The sequence below is a fragment of the Oncorhynchus clarkii genome, chromosome 3 (genome assembly GCF_045791955.1).
Source record: "Oncorhynchus clarkii lewisi isolate Uvic-CL-2024 chromosome 3, UVic_Ocla_1.0, whole genome shotgun sequence".
NCBI lineage: Eukaryota > Metazoa > Chordata > Actinopteri > Salmoniformes > Salmonidae > Oncorhynchus > Oncorhynchus clarkii.
Window position 1 is genome coordinate 34,039,011 of NC_092149.1, and position 17,574 is coordinate 34,056,584.

The 17,574-nt window shown below is 41.3% G+C and overlaps 1 protein-coding gene across 4 annotated transcripts; it reads right to left on the bottom strand.

Moving 5' to 3' along the window:
- Positions 1-2,005: 2,005 nt before the first annotated feature.
- Positions 2,006-13,270, bottom strand: LOC139393886 (colony stimulating factor 3 receptor). Of its 4 annotated transcripts, XM_071142106.1 has the most exons (17): positions 13,125-13,270; positions 9,667-9,796; positions 9,289-9,367; positions 8,598-8,981; positions 7,604-7,733; positions 7,148-7,314; positions 6,728-6,891; positions 6,362-6,512; positions 5,971-6,053; positions 5,649-5,856; positions 4,935-5,123; positions 4,473-4,574; positions 3,937-4,083; positions 3,389-3,529; positions 3,101-3,197; positions 2,931-3,012; positions 2,006-2,767 (listed from the first exon to the last, which is right to left on the bottom strand). In XM_071142106.1, exons 3-17 carry the CDS (start codon positions 9,353-9,355, stop codon positions 2,261-2,263), a joined length of 2,619 nt encoding a protein of 872 aa, XP_070998207.1. In that variant the 5' UTR covers positions 9,356-9,367; positions 9,667-9,796; positions 13,125-13,270; the 3' UTR covers positions 2,006-2,260. The 4 variants fall into 4 exon arrangements, with proteins under 4 accessions (XP_070998207.1, XP_070998208.1, XP_070998209.1 ...); XM_071142107.1 differs by lacking the exon at positions 9,667-9,796 and having other exon boundaries at positions 13,125-13,260; XM_071142108.1 differs by lacking the exons at positions 9,667-9,796; positions 13,125-13,270 and adding an exon at positions 9,528-9,588.
- Between the last annotated feature and the right edge of the window lie 4,304 nt (positions 13,271-17,574).

Consider the following 17,574-nt stretch of genomic DNA (forward strand, 5'->3'; position numbering starts at 1 on the left):
AATTTTTGGATGAAAAACTTTCCCGTTTTAAACAAGATATTTTGTCAAGAAAAGATGCTTGACTATGCATATAATTGACAGGTTTGGAAAGAAAACACTCTGACGTTTCCAAAACTGCAAAGATATTGTCTGTGAGTGCCACAGAACTGATGTTACAGGCGAAACCCAGATAAAAATCCAATCAGGAAGTGCCGCATTTTTTGAAACCGCATCATGCCAATTACTCCTTATATGGCTGTGAATGAGCTTACGTTTTCCACGCATTCCCCAAGGTGTCTACAGCATTGTGACGTCTTTTTAGGCATTTCCATTGGAGAATAGCTGTAAGGGACCATATTTGGCGAGTGGTCACATGGTGTCTCCCGGAGAAAATCTCACGTAAAATACTGAGGTAGCCATTTTTCCAATCACTTCTTATGAGAAACCAATTGCCTCGACGGATATATTATCGAATATACATGTTAAAAACACCTTGAGGATGGATCCTAAACAACGTTTGCCGTGTTTCTGACGATATTATGGAGCAAATTTTGAAAAAAGTTTGCCGTTATAGTTGAAGCATTTTTCGGTCGATTTCTCAGCCAAGCATGATGAACAAACGGGAGCTTTTTCGCCTACAAAAATATTATTTTTGGAAAAAAGGAACATTTGCTATCTAACTGGGAGTCTCCTGAGTGAAAGCATCTGAAGTTCTTCAAAGGTAAATTATTTATTTTGGTTGCTTTTCTTATTTTCGTGAAAATGTTGCCTGCTGCCAGCAGATCCTAGCATAGCATTATGCCATGCTTAACTTACACAAATGCTTGTCTAGCATTGGCTGTAACGCATATTTAGAAAATTTGAGATGACAGTGTTGTTAACAAAAGGCTAAGCTTGTGTTTGAATATATTTACTTCATTTCATTTGCGATTTTCATGAATAGGAAAGTTGCGTTATGCTAATGCATTTGAGGCTATGATTACACTCCCAGATACGGGTTTGCTCGTCACAAGAAGTATATCTTTAATTCTGTGAATAACAGTTGTATCTTTTATCAATGTTTATTATGAGTATTTCTGTAAATTGATGTGGCTCTCTGCAAAATCACTGGATGTTTTGGAAGCAAAACATTACTGAACGTAATGCGCCAATGTAAACTGAGATTTTGAACTGAGAATATAAATACGCACTTTATCGAACAAAACATACATGTATTGTGTAACATGATGTCCTGTGAGTGTCATCTGATGAAGATCATCAAAGGTTAGTGATTCATTCTATCTACATTTCTGCTTTTTTTGACCCCTCTCTTTGGCTGGAAAAATGGCTGTGTGTGTTTTTGTGACTTGGCTCTGACCTAACATAATCATATGTTGTGCTTTCGCTGTAAAGCCTTTTGGAAATCGGACACGATGGGTAGATTAACAAGAAGTTTATCTTTCATTTGGTGTATTGCACTTGTTAATGTATGAAAGTTCCATATTTCAAAAAAAATATTTTTGAATTTCGCGCACTGCCTTTTCAGCGGAATGTTGTCGAGGGGCAGCCATAAGAAGTTAACTTCTTGTTAATCCAGCCGCAGTGTCAGATTTCAAAAAGGCTTTACGGCGAAAGCAGACCATGCTATCTGAGGACAGCGCCCAGCATACAAACACATGAAAATTATTTTCAACCAGGCAGGAGGCGACACAGAAGTCAGAAATAACAATATAATAAATGCCTTACCTTTGAAGATCTTCTTCTGTTGGCACTTCAAAATGTCCCAGAAACATCATTTGTTTTATAATGTTCTTCTTTATATCCCCAAAATGTCAATTTATTTGGCGCGTTTGATTCAGAAATACACCGGTTTCAACTCGCCCAACATGACTACAAATTATCTAATAAGTTACCTGTAAACCTGGTCCAAACATCTCAAACAACATTCCAAATCCAACCTAAGGTATCCTAAAATGTAAATAATCGATCAAATTTAAGACGGAATATACTGCATTATAAAGTATTATAAATTACAATATGTTCAGAGTTGTATGTATTGATCAGACATTTATTTTATGATTTACGTCAGACCAGAAGAGACAAAATATTGATCAACATGAACACACATTAACTTTATTAATTGTTATTTTTCAGTGTACTTTTTTGTAGCACTAACATTCACAAACTGGATAATCATGTTGTCCCTGTCTTGAAAACATCATTGGTGTTGAACATGTATCTGCCATTCTGTGACATACATCTCACAATACTTGCATACATTTCAAAATCTCAATACCACTGATTAGGTTTGACTTCGAACATCATTCATTGCCAAAGCCCTAAGCAAGGGAAAGTCATCCCAAAGAATGCATAACTCTCCCCTTCCTGGGCCGTCATTCAGGCATTCTCTAAAGGTAACTTGCTCCCCAGATGTCCCATGGACGGGAACATTCTGGTACTCCTTTGGGCTAGAGGGCTCCTCGAGGTCCTCCTCCAGGAGTGGCTGTGTGGACTCTGAGCGCAGGTAGGCATGGGATTGGCTTGGTGGCTGAATTGAGTATGGGCTATCAAAGACCACAGTGGCATACGGAACAGAGTGTTGGTGTGACCCTATGTAGCTAGGGCTGAGGGCATGGGGGGAGCCACATATGGACTCGCCCAGGTCACTGGTGTCACTGCAGCGGCACCAGGGGTCATCGGTGATCTCGCCACCACTTTTCTCGAGACCCTTCTTGGGCAGGTCCAGGAGGCTGAGATTTGAGAGATAGACCAGGCTGGATTCCTGCATGTCCTCAACAGGGGGAGTATCCTTCAAAAATAAAAATAAACATGTATCTCCTTTGTCAAACCACAGAAACATTAAATAGAATAAAATAAATGCATAAATGCCTAAAAGATTAGTAACCCTTGTGTTTAGGGATTATCAACACACACTGAATACATGGTTTGTCATGATAATCCTAATACTGCACCTGCATTGAATCCAATGTGTTCCACCTCTTGATGCTGCTGTTGGCAGGGTCGGGAATCTTGGGCCAAAAGCACATCTTCAACCTTTGGATAAGAACAGACACTTGTATTGTTTTTAAATAGCACAAACACACAAGTATTTACTGACATGAAGTCAATGTTGAGTTCTCACCGTTCATGTGTTGAGAAGCAGACCAGAACTGAGATAATGATAAGCAATGACAGCCCAACACCAGAGGAAATAACTATCAAGATGATAGCCAAGTCGTCTGAAAATATATAGATTTAGATTTAGGACATATGTTTTAGACAATTTACTGATACAGTATCTGACCTCACATAGGGTGGAGCGCCATGAGTCAAGCAAGCGAGACTAGTCCTCAGATAACACCGCACATGACTTTTATTTAAAAGCACTTCACTGATTGACTTTACTTTTTGACAAAATTCAAATACCAACCCATTGGTTCAGTTTTGAGTGTAACCTCTGATCCGTTCAGACTCCCGCCACCTGTGCTAACCATAATAAAGGCTTTGTATGAGGATGAACGGTCGAGCTCTCGTAGAACCACCCTCCTCTTTTCCAGCTCAGCAGTCACAACTGTAAAAGAGTGACACAGCAGCTGCAGTATGAGTTTACATGTTAATTTATTTAACCAGGCAAGTCAGTTGGGAATAAATACTGGTAACACTTTATCTGGATAGTCCATTTGTAGATGCTCCACTAACTACCTACTAACCCTAGCTCTAAACCTAACCTTAACCATGACCATTATCCTAACCCTAAACTTAACCCTTACCCTTATTCTAAACCTAACCATAACCTTAGAAGGCAGTTGATCATATGACCATCTGTAGAGCATCTAGACTATCTAAATACAGTGTGACCTAGATACTTATTTACAATGACAGCCTGGCAAAACAAGGCTTTTGTATGAAATTTCAGTCATCTATAGTTGTATCATCAATGGTGAATCATCAACAGCGTCACAATAAGCATCTTTCCACCTTTGGTGTTTCCCTGCTCATCCCAGTAGAAGATCTGGTAGCTCTGCACAATCCCATTCCTCTGGCATAGTGGAATCTCCTCCCAAGTAAGCTCAATACGAGAATGCAAAATCTCCCTCACCCTCAGATCTGGGGCGGCAGATGGGGCTGCCATAAACAACGGAGAACATTAAGGACAATATTAAATATTAAATATTAAATGGCAATAAAAGTAGTGGTGATTACCATATAAATTATATAATGTCATAAACCTAATGGTGCTTTGATTTGTTGGTATTGTCATGCTGACAAAGAGCTATAACGTAGGCGCTTGATATAAATAGAGTAGAATAGGCTCATAGTAATGGTGGTAGCAGTATGCGGAAGTGTAATTTGCTATAGGTCTCCAATAGAGGGAGGCATTGTAACACCTTTCATCAGCTTGTTTTACAGCTAATTCGCACCTCATTGACTCAAAGGAAGCCTGCAACACCTCCCTTGATCTTGTAAAGATCTTACAAAGTCCAAGGTATAAGGGTTAGTGTTTACCGACTTACCCTTTTGTCTAGAGTACGCCTCGACGGTTTGAGGAAGGCCAATCCCGTCCTTATACTTTGGATACACAGAGATCTCATAGGGATTGTATGGCTCGATGCTCTCTGTAGACGGTGAAAGAGACAACAGTGAGATACAGTGAGATAACAAGAGATAACAGTGGATCCAAGTTCATAAATGCATAGTATGTGGATAAATCCTGCAAAGAAAAAGTCTGCACAAATCAACTCAAACAACAAACTAGAGAACACACTCGCACACAAGCTGATACTGTAGATGCAATTCAATGAAAACGTTATTATCCCTGCAGATAAATGAATTGTGCAGCCAGGAGAATTGTACATAAAAGAAGTACATAGTCCTCCCATAAACTTCTAACACAGAACTAGAGACACATGACAGGTGAATGAAACCACATAGTGTACATTATGAATGTATACCGTTATAACTGACATAAACCATACCTGATATTAGAGTGCTGGATTGATTCCTGTCAATGTGGTCAAACAAGATGAGGGAAGGGTCCATTTTCCACAATGGTCTCCACACCACCACATAGCCTGTGACACTTAATGAATGTATGCTTGTCCACTGGACCAGTAGAGATCTCTCATCATGAGGAAGGACATTGACGTCAGAGACCGCTGCCAGAGCTGGATACAGATAGAGATTTTTACCACACAATATATCACAGGTAAGCTTAAACACCCATAGATTGAGTCCCAAATGACACCATATTCCCTGTATAGTGCACATAGGACTCAAAAATAGTGCACTATGTGGGTGTTAGGGACGCTGACATAACACACATAACACCGTCTGCTTATGCATATATTATGATTTCTAAATTGACCCCAGGCATAGATCAGAGGATTGCATAGGTGGATGAAATATGGTGACATTTCCACCCAGCCATTCAGAGGAAGCTATTACCATGATGCTGATATATGTGCAATCCTCTCAGATCTACAGGAGTGCCTACCATGTAGGGGATGATTTTGAATTCAGCAACAGGGATATTTCGTTTTCGCTCTATACTGGAAGTGCTCTATCTTGAAAAATGTACTACTGACATACTATTTATTGGGATTTTATCAACAGTGGACTAATACACAAAATGCTAAAAGATTGAGTAAAATATCCCTTTATACACAATCTAACTATTAATAAAGCTTTACCTCTGTGTTGAAACACCTCCACCTCCGTAGGGCTGGATGTCCCTGCAGCGTTCCCAGCGCTGAGGAACACTTTCCTTGCGCCCCTGGGAAGCTGGAAAACACAGTGGTTATCCAATGTGATGCACAGCTGTCCCTTTTTCAGGGGTTGTCTCTGGCGCGAGACAACATAGGACAGGATCTTGCCATTGGCACGAAACTGCTTCGATGGCTACAAAAGGCAGAAAGGAGATGAATGAGGAAGGGCAAGTTGTGTGGACCGCTATCACAGGAAACAAAGTTTGTGATGTGTCAAATTTGAATGTGTTCTGTGTGTCGTTCTCACCTTCCAAAACAAGTGTAGAATGAGAGACTTATGCTTCTGCTCCCTAGATACCTTCATCCAAGAGTTGAGTCTTCCGGTGGGAGCTGAAAAGAAACAGAAGTGTCCATTTTGAAACTCGTCAAATTTGTGCCTCTCAGTTGTGAGGAGAAGCAAAGAATTCTTCCAGACTAGACAGGTGTAGGCTATAAATTCACTTCCAAAGAGCCTAGTGTTTGTCAATACATACATTCTACCAGAGCTGTAAAAAGAGGGATAGAAAATGTAGGACATTTCATTAGCACAGAGTGAAAAGTAAGCCCAATGAACAGAGGAATAAGAAATAGATTCAAAGATTTGTACCATGGGAGTGATAAATGACATTATATTAAAACAGAATTGATGCAGGACATACCCCTCTCAAGCGTGACTGCAGTATTGCTGTTACTCCATTCGCTCCATGGACTCTGTTGATACCTGACCCGTATCTGGATGTGGTACTCTGTCCCGTGGAGCAGACGACACACCTCCATGGGTCTCTGGCGCATTAAGCGTTGCACTGGGACCTAACACACATGCACGCGTACGCACGCACGCACACACAAACATACATGCATGCACACGCAAACACACACACAAACACACACACGCTCACAGTAATGTCATTATTTTTATGGTTACCTAGTACAGTTGGTATGATCGTTTATTTTTGTTTAATCAAAATCATTTTTGTTCAAACGGTTGCAGTATGTGGACACTTAGGAAATGGACATTCTCTTACTGGTTCTTCACTCCACTGCTTGCTGTTTGCTGTTTTCAGTCGCACCTCCAAGGTCACAGTGGTCACCCACGCTTGCTGTTCAGAGAGACCCCAGCTGAGCCTTAGGCAGCCATACCTGTTTGGCTCTGCTTGGACCTTCAGAACCTTTGGAGGGTCAAACTTGGCTGCAATATGAGAGTTATATTAGAACTTCTATGATGGCAATAGCTTAATCTCAATACCATGCCACAAAGTACTTGTGCATAAGGTTCTGTGTTTTAGGTTTAAAGAATACAGTGAGCTTCAGAATGACTATCTTTTTACAGTGTCTGCATAAGGACAGCTTCAGAGTCACAAGTGACACCAAGTCGTGCGACGGAGGTTGTCCTAATATGAACAACCATATTCTGTAAATCACGGCCCAAATCACTACTTCCTTACCTGACTCCATTGGCTCCAGAAGCAAAGGTGTTGAGGTGGCTTGACCCAAGGCGTTCACCGCCTTGACATATATTTCTATCTCTGAGAAGAGAACAAAGCCGGTCCGTGGTATCTTGTAGCGATGTACCCCTGGCGGCAGCATGTACGTGTTGCTCTCTGGTAAGTCCCTGTTAAGATGAAGAAATAATACAACTTCTTGAGCAAATCACAGTTGTGCATCTTCCCCTTTAAGCTCTTTGGTTAACCTCCACACCTATGTATAGTGATATTAGGAGGTTGCCACAGAAAGCATCGTGGAAGTAACATCTAAACTGGTTCTCTATGGATAACCACCACACATATGCAGGCATTTATAAAATTGCATCGTAATTACAATATACATTTACATTTGACATGTAAATGTAAATCTAAAAATACAACAGATGCACTTGTCCTCCACCAATAGCCACTTGTTACCTGATCTCAGTGTAGAGAGTGTACTGTGTGGGCAGGTGGGTGTCCTGTCCTGGGTCCCATTGGCATGAGAGGGTTTCCGGCTTGGTCAGGTTAGTCAGGCAGCTAAGGTTCTGTGGTGCTGTGGGTGGAACTATGAAAATTACAATTATTGGGGTGAGCAAAACAGTGTAAAAGTTAGTCACCCCTCAGAGCCTGGGTGGGTTCCTGCCTTTCGAGGGAGTTTTTTCTAGCCAGCTTGCTTCTACATCTTTCTTGCATGCTGTTTGGGGTTTTAGGCTGGGTTTCAGTATAACGACTTTGTAACATCTGCTGATGTTAAAAGAGCTTGATAATTACATTTGATTTGATTTTGAATTGATTTTGGAACAGAAAATGATCATGTCTTCAGAACTGCATTACTGAACTGTTCATTATCAGTTCAGCTTTTTATTCTTTATCTGAGGTGAAACGTATGTTTAAAACATGTAAAGGTCGACTCAGCGATATGAGGTAGACGCAGAAAGTAAACAGTGTGTCAATTCTCTCAAAAACTAAGAGAGTTGAAGCCCGAGGCTCAACTTCACAGCTGTTTCGGTCGCGCGGCTACCACGCTGCAACAGCTGTGAGGCGAAGCCGTGCACATGCACAGGCACTGTGCGCGACTGTGTGAGAGCCAAGTCCACCTTTAAAAACATTTGAATGAATTCTTATTTTATGCTCAGATTTCCCAGAACTGCTCTTTGAAATGAAAGTACAGCATGTTCAGTACTAGATGTTGGACATGAGGGAAACCAGGGAGGTGTGGCACTACAAGACAAACCTGCATTTTTTTTCATTCCAACATTTAAAAGAATTAAGAAATGCCATTCTTTACCATGGTCCCATCTGTAATGTTTTTATGTGGGGTAAGGGATATCCCTTACTGTGAATGACAATGGAGCTATGGTAGACCATACATACAGCACACCACTGAACAGGCATAAACAAAACAAAGAAAGAAAAAAACGTCTCTCACATCCAGCTCTTATCTCCACTGCTCCTACGATCTGACACGGGAAGGTGTGGAGGACACAGCACGTGAGATATCCCTTGGTGTCTGTGAAGCTAGGTATAAACACTGTTGAGTTCCAGCCACTCTGATTGGCCACAGAATATAAAACGGTGGAGATCCAGCCACTTTCATTGGCCGCTGCAGAGGTTCTACCACTCTCATTGGCTGCTGCAGGACTGCTGGGAATAAGGCGTTGGTTGAGGTGCCAAACAATGTGGTTGAGGTGCCAGACTGCCCCCTTCATGAGTGGGCAGTCATCTCTGATGATGCAAGAGGCAGTCACCGGTGACCCCAAGGCCACCACAGGGGTGGAAGTGTGTACCCGCACAGATGGAGACGTGTGAACCTCTGTCAGGAATGGAAAGAGAGCCAAGAGCAGATCAATGCATCAGCAACATTGAGGGAGAAGGTAGAAAAGGGGCTCTTTAAGCCACCAAATAAAATACTTATCGTGAGATACAGCTCCATATTTCTTGCCTACTGTGTATTCGCATGTCTCAGTGAAACTCAAATGACACTGATCACTTCAAGATTAACATTTCAAAACAACATTTGTAAGACAGTGGGATGTGAAGTGTCTATTCTTTTATCTGTGCTACTGCTGGCAAGGTGTTGCCATTTAGAGAAGGTTATTTATTACAAAGACAGCACTCACCATCTTTCGTTCCGTTCACAAAAGCCAGCAGCAGCGTGGCAAACATTGTTATCCAGGCTGATGCCATGGCGATACAAACCTGTGAGAGGGGAAGATGTGAAATGAGTGATTTTGAAGAAGAACGGGTGAAAGTACATTGCATTCAATGGAATCAAAACAACATTTGAAATTCCAGAGCTCTTATGGACAGCAGTGTATAAATTGTAACGGAAATGATAATGACTATATATTTTTCTAACCTGTCATGAATATACTGTTTGACAGTACAAGCTGACATGAGCGAAGATGCATCATCCACAACTGATACACGGAAATTACGAGGGAAAAAAAGATTAGACAGCTGTCTTTGACAAACAAAGAAACACTTGGGATACTCACAATTCCTCAGTCATAGGAAATTTGTTAATGACTTAAAGACTGATTCTAAAGTCTAAAGATCAGAGTGCACCAATCACCAATGGCAAGATGGCCATCAGCCGATTCACTCAGGTCATGCTTGTTATATGTTCTGTGAGGAAAAAGAGAGGTCGGTTATTTCCTCTCTGTCATTTGGGACTGTCCCCTTCAGGTACACTGTAGCAAAACACTACACAATGCAAAATGAAATTTGAGCGCTTCTTATTGGACAAGATCAGCTTGTCTCTCTTCTTTTTCTTCTGTTTGGTGCCTAATGAATATGACTCTTGTTTTTAAAACCTCTGTGTTATCTCCATGCTGAGAAGGCACATACTGGTGACAGGCAACTGAAAACCACATCCTTGTGAAACCTCTTGTGAAATGTAACTAGGCCCTCAGGGCTAAGATGGAGAATGGCATGCCCAATGAGAGTGTGTGTTCGGAATTAGATTATAGCTTGTTTGAAGGTGTTGACATGTACATCCTTGATTTCTCTCTCTCTCGTTCTCTCTCTTGCTCTCTCTCCAGTTGCAAGCTTCTCAACCTGCCTGTCTCTTTGCCAGTGGACCAAGGCCTTTCAGTTTCTTATTTATTTTTTTATTTCTTACTTTTACCCCCAATTTTGTGGTATCCAATTGGTAGTTACAGTCTTGTTCCATCACTGCAACTCCCGTACGGACAGGGGAGAGGTGAAGGTCGAGAGCCGTGCGTCCTCCGAAACACAAACCAAACAAGCCACATTGCTTCTTGACACAATGCCCACTTAACCCAGAAGCACCAATGTGTCGGATGAAACACCGTGCACCTGGCGACTGTGTCAGCGTGCACTGCACCTGGCCCGCCACAGGAGTCGCTAGTGAGTGATGTGACAAGGACATCCCTGCCGGCCAAACCCTACCTTAACCCGGACAACACTGGGCCAATTGTGCGCCGCCCCATGGGTCTCCCGGTTGTGGCCGGCTGCGACAGAGCCTAGTAGCACAGCTAGCACTGTGATGCAGTGCCTTAGACCACTGCACCACTCAAAATGCCATGCTCTGCAGTTTCTGAACAGTTGCCGAATAATGTATCACTTAATATTTAAAATCACTGAAATAGGAAAATAACTGAGAAAATGAAATCCTTGTGAAACGTATTGGCAACACTCTGGCAATGGACCAATCACAGCCTTGCCCCCATTACTGTTATTTGGCTAGAATACATATGCCAACTAGGTGAAATGTAACTAGGCCCTAATGGCTAAGATGGAGGATGCCATGACCAATGAGAGTGTGTGTTGGGAATTCGATTATTGCTCAGTTGAGGATGGTAACATGTACATCCTTGAGATCTCTCTCTCTCTCCTTTCTCCCTCTCTCAAACGTGCCTGTCTCTCTGCCAGTCTACCATGGCTCTGCATGTTCTGAAACGTTGACAAATTATTTATCGTCACTTAATATTAAAAATCACTGAAATAGGGAAATAACTGAGATAGACCAGTGGAAATTAAAATGTGTTTCTGAATTTGGTTACCCTCTGGTTACCATTCAGCGGTCTGAAAATTAAGTAATAAATTGGCTGTGGATAATCTGAAAAACGTTTAAATGAATAGAATGACAGTAAAACAGTGTTTGCTGAGTAGTTAGATGAAATGTGTTTGCTGAGTAGTTAGATGAAATTCACTACAATTATGTTTATTTTCCACTTTGATGACACATTTTCTGTACTGCTAACATTAACTTCCAGTCATTTTTTGCTCGTATTGCTGATCCCATTGTATTGACTTTTTCCGCAATTATGCAAAGATTTATGGGATATTAGAATCCTCTTGTCCTAACCTGTATATTTTTGGCCTAGAGTAGTGGACGGAAAAGACGCCTGCTTTCCAAATGGCACCCTATTCCCAACATTTGGGACGCAACCTATGTAGTGGATGCGTGATGTGAGGCCATTGAAGTCTCCTTCTATTTACTGCTTATCATCTGTCTGCATAAAGGCCTCCACTTCGCTCTTCCTCCTATGCAGAGTTTCGCCTTATTATTATTGCAGGGAGCTAATTGCCTATGGCTCCTAAATGTCCCTTGCTGCCTTGAGAGAGAGAAAGAGACAGAGAGATAGACTGACAGACAGAGCGTGACAGGAGAGAGAGCGAGAGAGTGACAGAGGGAGACGGACAGAAAAGAGGTTCTTTGGAGTGATTTATTTTGTCACCGGCTAGCATGTCGCTCTCTCGCGTCATTATTTAGTGTGCTTGTAAACACAAATGAGAATGCCATTTTCATGTTTTCGACTAAAGGAAAGCAGGGTTATGATATATTTTCCTTCTATAGGCTAACTTATCAGTGTAATACAAATATGTCAGGATGGTCAATAAACATTCCTAATTTATGTCAAATGATTGAGTACCTTTAGATGCCATGTCTACAGGCATTCCATGGAATGGTTGGATTTTATAATGTCATTTACAAGTAGGGAGTGGACTTTTTTTTCCCGAAAAGGTTGTTCCCCAAACTACCTATAATGGCACATTATTCTCACAAAAGTATGTTATTGTTTCAGAGGGATTTTGACACCCTTTGTGGTGTAATGGATGTGTTGCAAAGATACAATATTTCAACATGTTCTATACCTTGTTCCTCTGTCTCCCCTTAAACGTGTTCTTCTCTTAAGCCATTGTGGTAAATGTTACAACAGTCCCTCTTTCTCGATTAGGCAATATCCTCCAACAATATCCTCCAACAGGCTGACAAAGTTAAAGCTTTGACTATTTCTCCTTTTGTTTCTCTTTCTCCGCAAAGCTTCAATTGTACTTCTAGTTAATTTGGTAAACATGTCATAGATATGTACAAATCACTATTTGACAATCTGCCCTTTAATTTTCGATTAGAGGTTTCCTCTTTGCTGGAAGGTGACCTGAGACACTAGACCTCTCAATGACTAATACTTTGTCATAAAAATAAAAGAGCAGAAAGAGAAAAACAATCTCTTTCACATCCTCTTTTGCATATATTGACAGCACATAGACATCTTATAACTATCCAGGAATGAGAGATATACTTTGTTTTTTCCCATTAATATTCCAAAAGAGTATAAGTAGTATGAGTGCAGATAGTGATCAGCTAGTAGTGATGCCAAAATTGTTGTATAATTGTCACATTAAAACTGAAAAGGTCATGATGTCAGGCTGGATTCAAAACTTTTCAAGTTCGATACATGTGCTGATGATATGTCACTAAATCCTATTAAATTACCAATAAGTAAATCATTTGACATATCCACACAGTTGAACAGGGAGATTAAATGTCCTTGTCTGAGCTTCTCACTCACTCACTCACTCACCAATAACAGATAGTGTTTTATCCCCCCCCCCTCTGCTCTGTTAGATTCAAGTGAATCAGAAGGTTTGGTAGGTAGTGTGATTCAGAGATAAAGAAAATCAATTAGAGAGCAACACCACTCACCACACAGCCTCAGCACCCAGAAAGACTTTCATCAGACTCTGGTGTAGACAGGATCAGATGGAACAGAGTGGCGAAATGGAACTCCGGTTCCAGGGCCACTTGAGTTGAACAGCCAGCCACATCCTTATTTTGAATTCACCATATACAGGAAAGATAACATGACGTGGGGTGGTGGGGCACATAACAGGAGAGATAGGGAAGTCAAGTCAAACGCCTTGAGATAGATTAATGAGTCATCTTGGAAACCCAGAGGAAAAATCTCACGTAATGGAGTCAGATGCTCGATGTTATGTGCATTTGTCCACAAGTGAATAATAAATTAGTCAAGCTATTTGAAAAAACATTATTATATTTTAAGTTTGAGTATTAAGAATTTTCACAGGTGTCAATTGTCACAGCCTTCTTCAAAGAAAGGCACGCTAATCCAACTCTTGTGAAGGACAAATTTGACATTTGAGAGCTGGAAAGTAAATTAAAGACTGTCAAATTGATTATTATGCTATCTTATAAGGGCACAAGGCGAGACCCAGATGCAGACACAGGAGGCAGATGGTAAGTGTCTTTGAAGTTTATTAAATCCAAAAAGAGGTAGGCAAAAGAATGGTCGTGTACAGACAAAAACTCAAAACCAGTTCAGGGTGTAGGAGGTACCAAAGGGCAGACAGGCAAGCAGAATGGTCAGGAAGGCGGGAATGGAGTCCAGAAAATAAGAAAAGGTCAAAACCGTGAGGACAAGCAAAAAGAGAATAGAAACAGGGTATGGGAAAACACACTGGTTGACTTGAAAACATACAAGACAAACTGGCACAGAGTGACAGGAAACACAGGGATAAATACACCAGGGAAAATAAGCGACACCTGGGGGGGGTGGAGACAATCACAAGGACAGGTGAAACAGATCAGTGTGTGGCATCTACAGATACCATGCATTACTTGAGAATGGTTTTGTTTTGAGCTCTTTCATAGAACAGTCTGTAAAATGTAGGCATATAAAAGCACTTCTTAAAGCTTCCTCTGAAGGCGACCATTTTGGGTTCCATGCAGTCTTTTTGAAGAAATGACTGAGGTGTGATCGAGTGTTCTGAGAAGATATGTTGTTTGTGCTCCAAGCATCATATTGATCCCGTCTTCCTAAGCCAAACGTGATTGTTTTCCGTTGTGTATTCAAATTGCAATACTATTGTATGTGCTTAATTAAAAGAAGTGGCGACTAAAAACAGAATTCCCCCTTGAGGCCCACATTATTAGCCAAATAATGATAATTTATAAAAAAAAAAAAACATGTTAGACAGGCCTAACAATGGACCAGCTTAAAAGCAGTGGCTGACTGTTTTGACTCTCTTTTTTTTGTCAGATAGGTTGTGTATCCCTGTTTTTGGTTAGCTTTTGTGAACTCAGTCATTAACAAGTCAAGTACCTGTGAAAGCCAGTTGCTTGGTTGTTAGATCTATCCAGTGGAAATAACTGCCATTTCCTGTTATCTACTTCTTACAAGCAAACCCTTATAAATGACAGCCAAAAACCTGTTCTGAGCTCTTTCATTGAAAAACTCTAACAATGGAAAAACGTGTCCACACCCAAACGCACACATGCCGGGGCAGGCGGGAGAAGGTGAGATCAGATGGGAGAATTCTAGTCAATTTATTTAGATTTTTTTTAAATGTAACCTTTATTTAACCAATGATCTTTTGTAGAAAACATATCAATACACTAATGACAACATAAACATTACGAAAAACTTATATTCAAACAAATAAGCCGCACCTATAAAAACAGCAATTCACTTTTATCTTTATCAAATTTTACACTCTCTCATTGTCACCCCCCCACCCCCCCCCCCCTCCCCCACCCCCATATAATAACCCTATAACCCTTCACTTGGTCTTCTTAACGCTACGGTATAAGCCTCCTCCCGCATGCCTCCGGAGTCAATCCTCTCGCTTTGCCTCTTCCTCTCTGGAATGGCCTGGTAAAAGGCTGCTATATTTGCTCCCAAAGAGAAACATCTGAAGACAAATAGGAATGAGGTATTAGAACTATTGACTGGCCATTAAAGCTCTTCCTCTTCATCACATTAAGACTATATTTTTCATAAAGAATCATGGCTTCAGATTCCAGTAATATTGTACAGAACACCAATATCTCAACCCTGATAGAAACCTATACATTTTGAAATCTGTTCATATGCAAAGTTTTACTGCAAACAAAAAACACACATTTTCATAAACAACTATTTAGCAAATACGTTAAAATGGAACTTATAGTGCATGAGACTATGTTGCATATCTACAGATCCCTTATCTAGGAACAACAACAGGAGCCAGTCGCCGTGTCACGTTTATTAGCTTATTAAGTTCTAAAATGATTTTGTTTTGGAGGCCTCGGTTTCAAACATAGAGGCTCACCCACTCAAATTTTCATCTAACTACCATATCCCCGCTCTCCCACTCTCCTGCGTCCTCACAAACCATAATGAAACCTAACTGTTAATCAGAGGGCGCCAGAGAGAGAATTAAAGGAATGCATAACCAAGTCGTTGGGTGAAAATCAACAGAGAAAAGAGAAGTAGACACTAATTAAAAATGCATTAACTGATTATCGTGCAGTTGACATATTTTGCTTGATCATTTCCTTTAATCGGTGTTAATGAACGGCGTGCTTTCAATCTATTGGGTATTACATGTTACATCTCAGTAAAATTAGCTCGGGGCCCCGAGTGAACCCGGGCTGATGATGAACCATCCTCGCTTGATTGGAAATCCTGTGTATGTACTCTATTTTACTGCTCACTGACGGCCTCTCCCCTTTAGCTTCTTACGCAAGTTAACAGAGACTTACCATTTCAGGGTAAATATTCGGCACCATATCTTTTCCAGGACCCTTTTCTGGTGAAACACACAGAGTGGACAAAACATCCCTGTGGAATGCTTTCGACACCTTGTAGAGTCCCCATGCCCTGATGAACTGAGGCTGTTCTGAGGGGGTCCAACTCAATATGAGGACAGTATTCCTAATGTTTTGTACACTCAGTGTATATTGGTAATAGATACATGTCAAAGCTCTTATTGCAACTAGTGAAGTACCCATAATGTATTCAAGATAAACCCATACACATTTGAAGCTTCCCTCATGGATTTACCTATACATTTTTACTATACAACATCTACAATATGTGATTCACTTGTTTGACATCAACACAGTTTGTCACCCCGACCTCTGCTGTTTGGCTGGTATAGTGTTTTTAAACTGGCAATAGTTAAAGGAAATAGGACGGTGGCTGCATGCACTTCATAGCTGTCTCTGAGAAGCTTGGGGATAGAAATGGGGAGGGTGAGAGAGAGGGAGGGAGGGTCAGACAGGCTCAGACTCACGCTCCTGCTCCTTACATGCACCCAATCCACTCCTATCTAGTACCTGTCAAACGCTGGCCGCAAAATGGAATTGACTATTGATTTCCCTCTTACCACAGGTCAGTGGCACTGGCAGTCTAGTGGGCTCACAGAGAGAGGCTGCTGTGGGAGGGAGGACAAGAAGAGGAGAGAGGGGACGAGGGAGGTAGGGAGTGAGGGATGGATGGATGGGGGGATAGAGGGGGTAACCACAGTCGTATTAACCACACTGTGCCTCCTGGGATTATGTGTTAAGAAGATAATTACGTTTGAAAAGGTGTTTGAGGGTTTATCGACATGATCCAGGAAAGATAAGGCGCATTCAAAGAGTCAAATATGTCAGAGAATGTTGCCCAAAACCAGAGCAACAATGACTGATTACAACGCAAAACTGACTTCAGATTTTAAGACAGGTTAAAGATGGATTTTTAAGCCTTGAGACAATTGAGACATGGATTGTATATGTGTGTCATTCAGAGGGTGAATGGGCAAGACACAAAATGTAAGTACCTTTGAATGGGGTATGGTAGTAGGTGCCAGGCGCACCGGTTTGTTTCAAAAACTGCAATGCTGCTGGGTTTTTCACTCTCACAGTTTCCCGTGAGTATCAAGAATGGTCCACCACCTAAACGACATCAAGCCAAACTTGACACAACTGTGGTAAGCATTGGAGTCAACATGTGCCATTATCCCAGTGGAATAATTCCGACACCTTGTAGAGTCCATGCCCTGTGGAATTGAGGCTGTTCTGAGGGCCAGAGAGGGAGATGGAAGTGGGGGAGGGGTTGCAACTCAATTTTAGGAAGGTGTTCCTAGTGTTTGGTGTACTCAGTGTATATGGCCCATCTAAATTCCACCAGCATTCAAATGGCACCCGATTTTCTACATAATGCAATACTTTTGACCAGGGCCCATGAGTCTCTGGTCAAAAGTATTGCACTATATAAGGAATAGGATGCCATTTGGGAAGTAGCCTCCTTCTCAGGCAATGTCCACTTGTGTGCCTGCCCAGCGTAGAAAATACAACATCCTTTACATAATAAGCTCTGTCTATAATATTG

Excerpts from the sequence above, each read along its gene's own strand:
- LOC139393886 (XM_071142105.1), bottom strand. The coding sequence starts at position 9,430 with ATGCAATGTACTTTCACCCGTTCTTCTTCAAAATCACTCATTTCACAT. Across the intron at positions 4,575-4,934 it reads ATCCAGCACTCTAATATCAG|AGAGCATCGAGCCATACAAT; the intron begins GTATGGTTTATG and ends CACCGTCTACAG. Across the intron at positions 3,530-3,936 it reads TGAGCAGGGAAACACCAAAG|TTGTGACTGCTGAGCTGGAA; the intron begins GTGGAAAGATGC and ends ACTCTTTTACAG.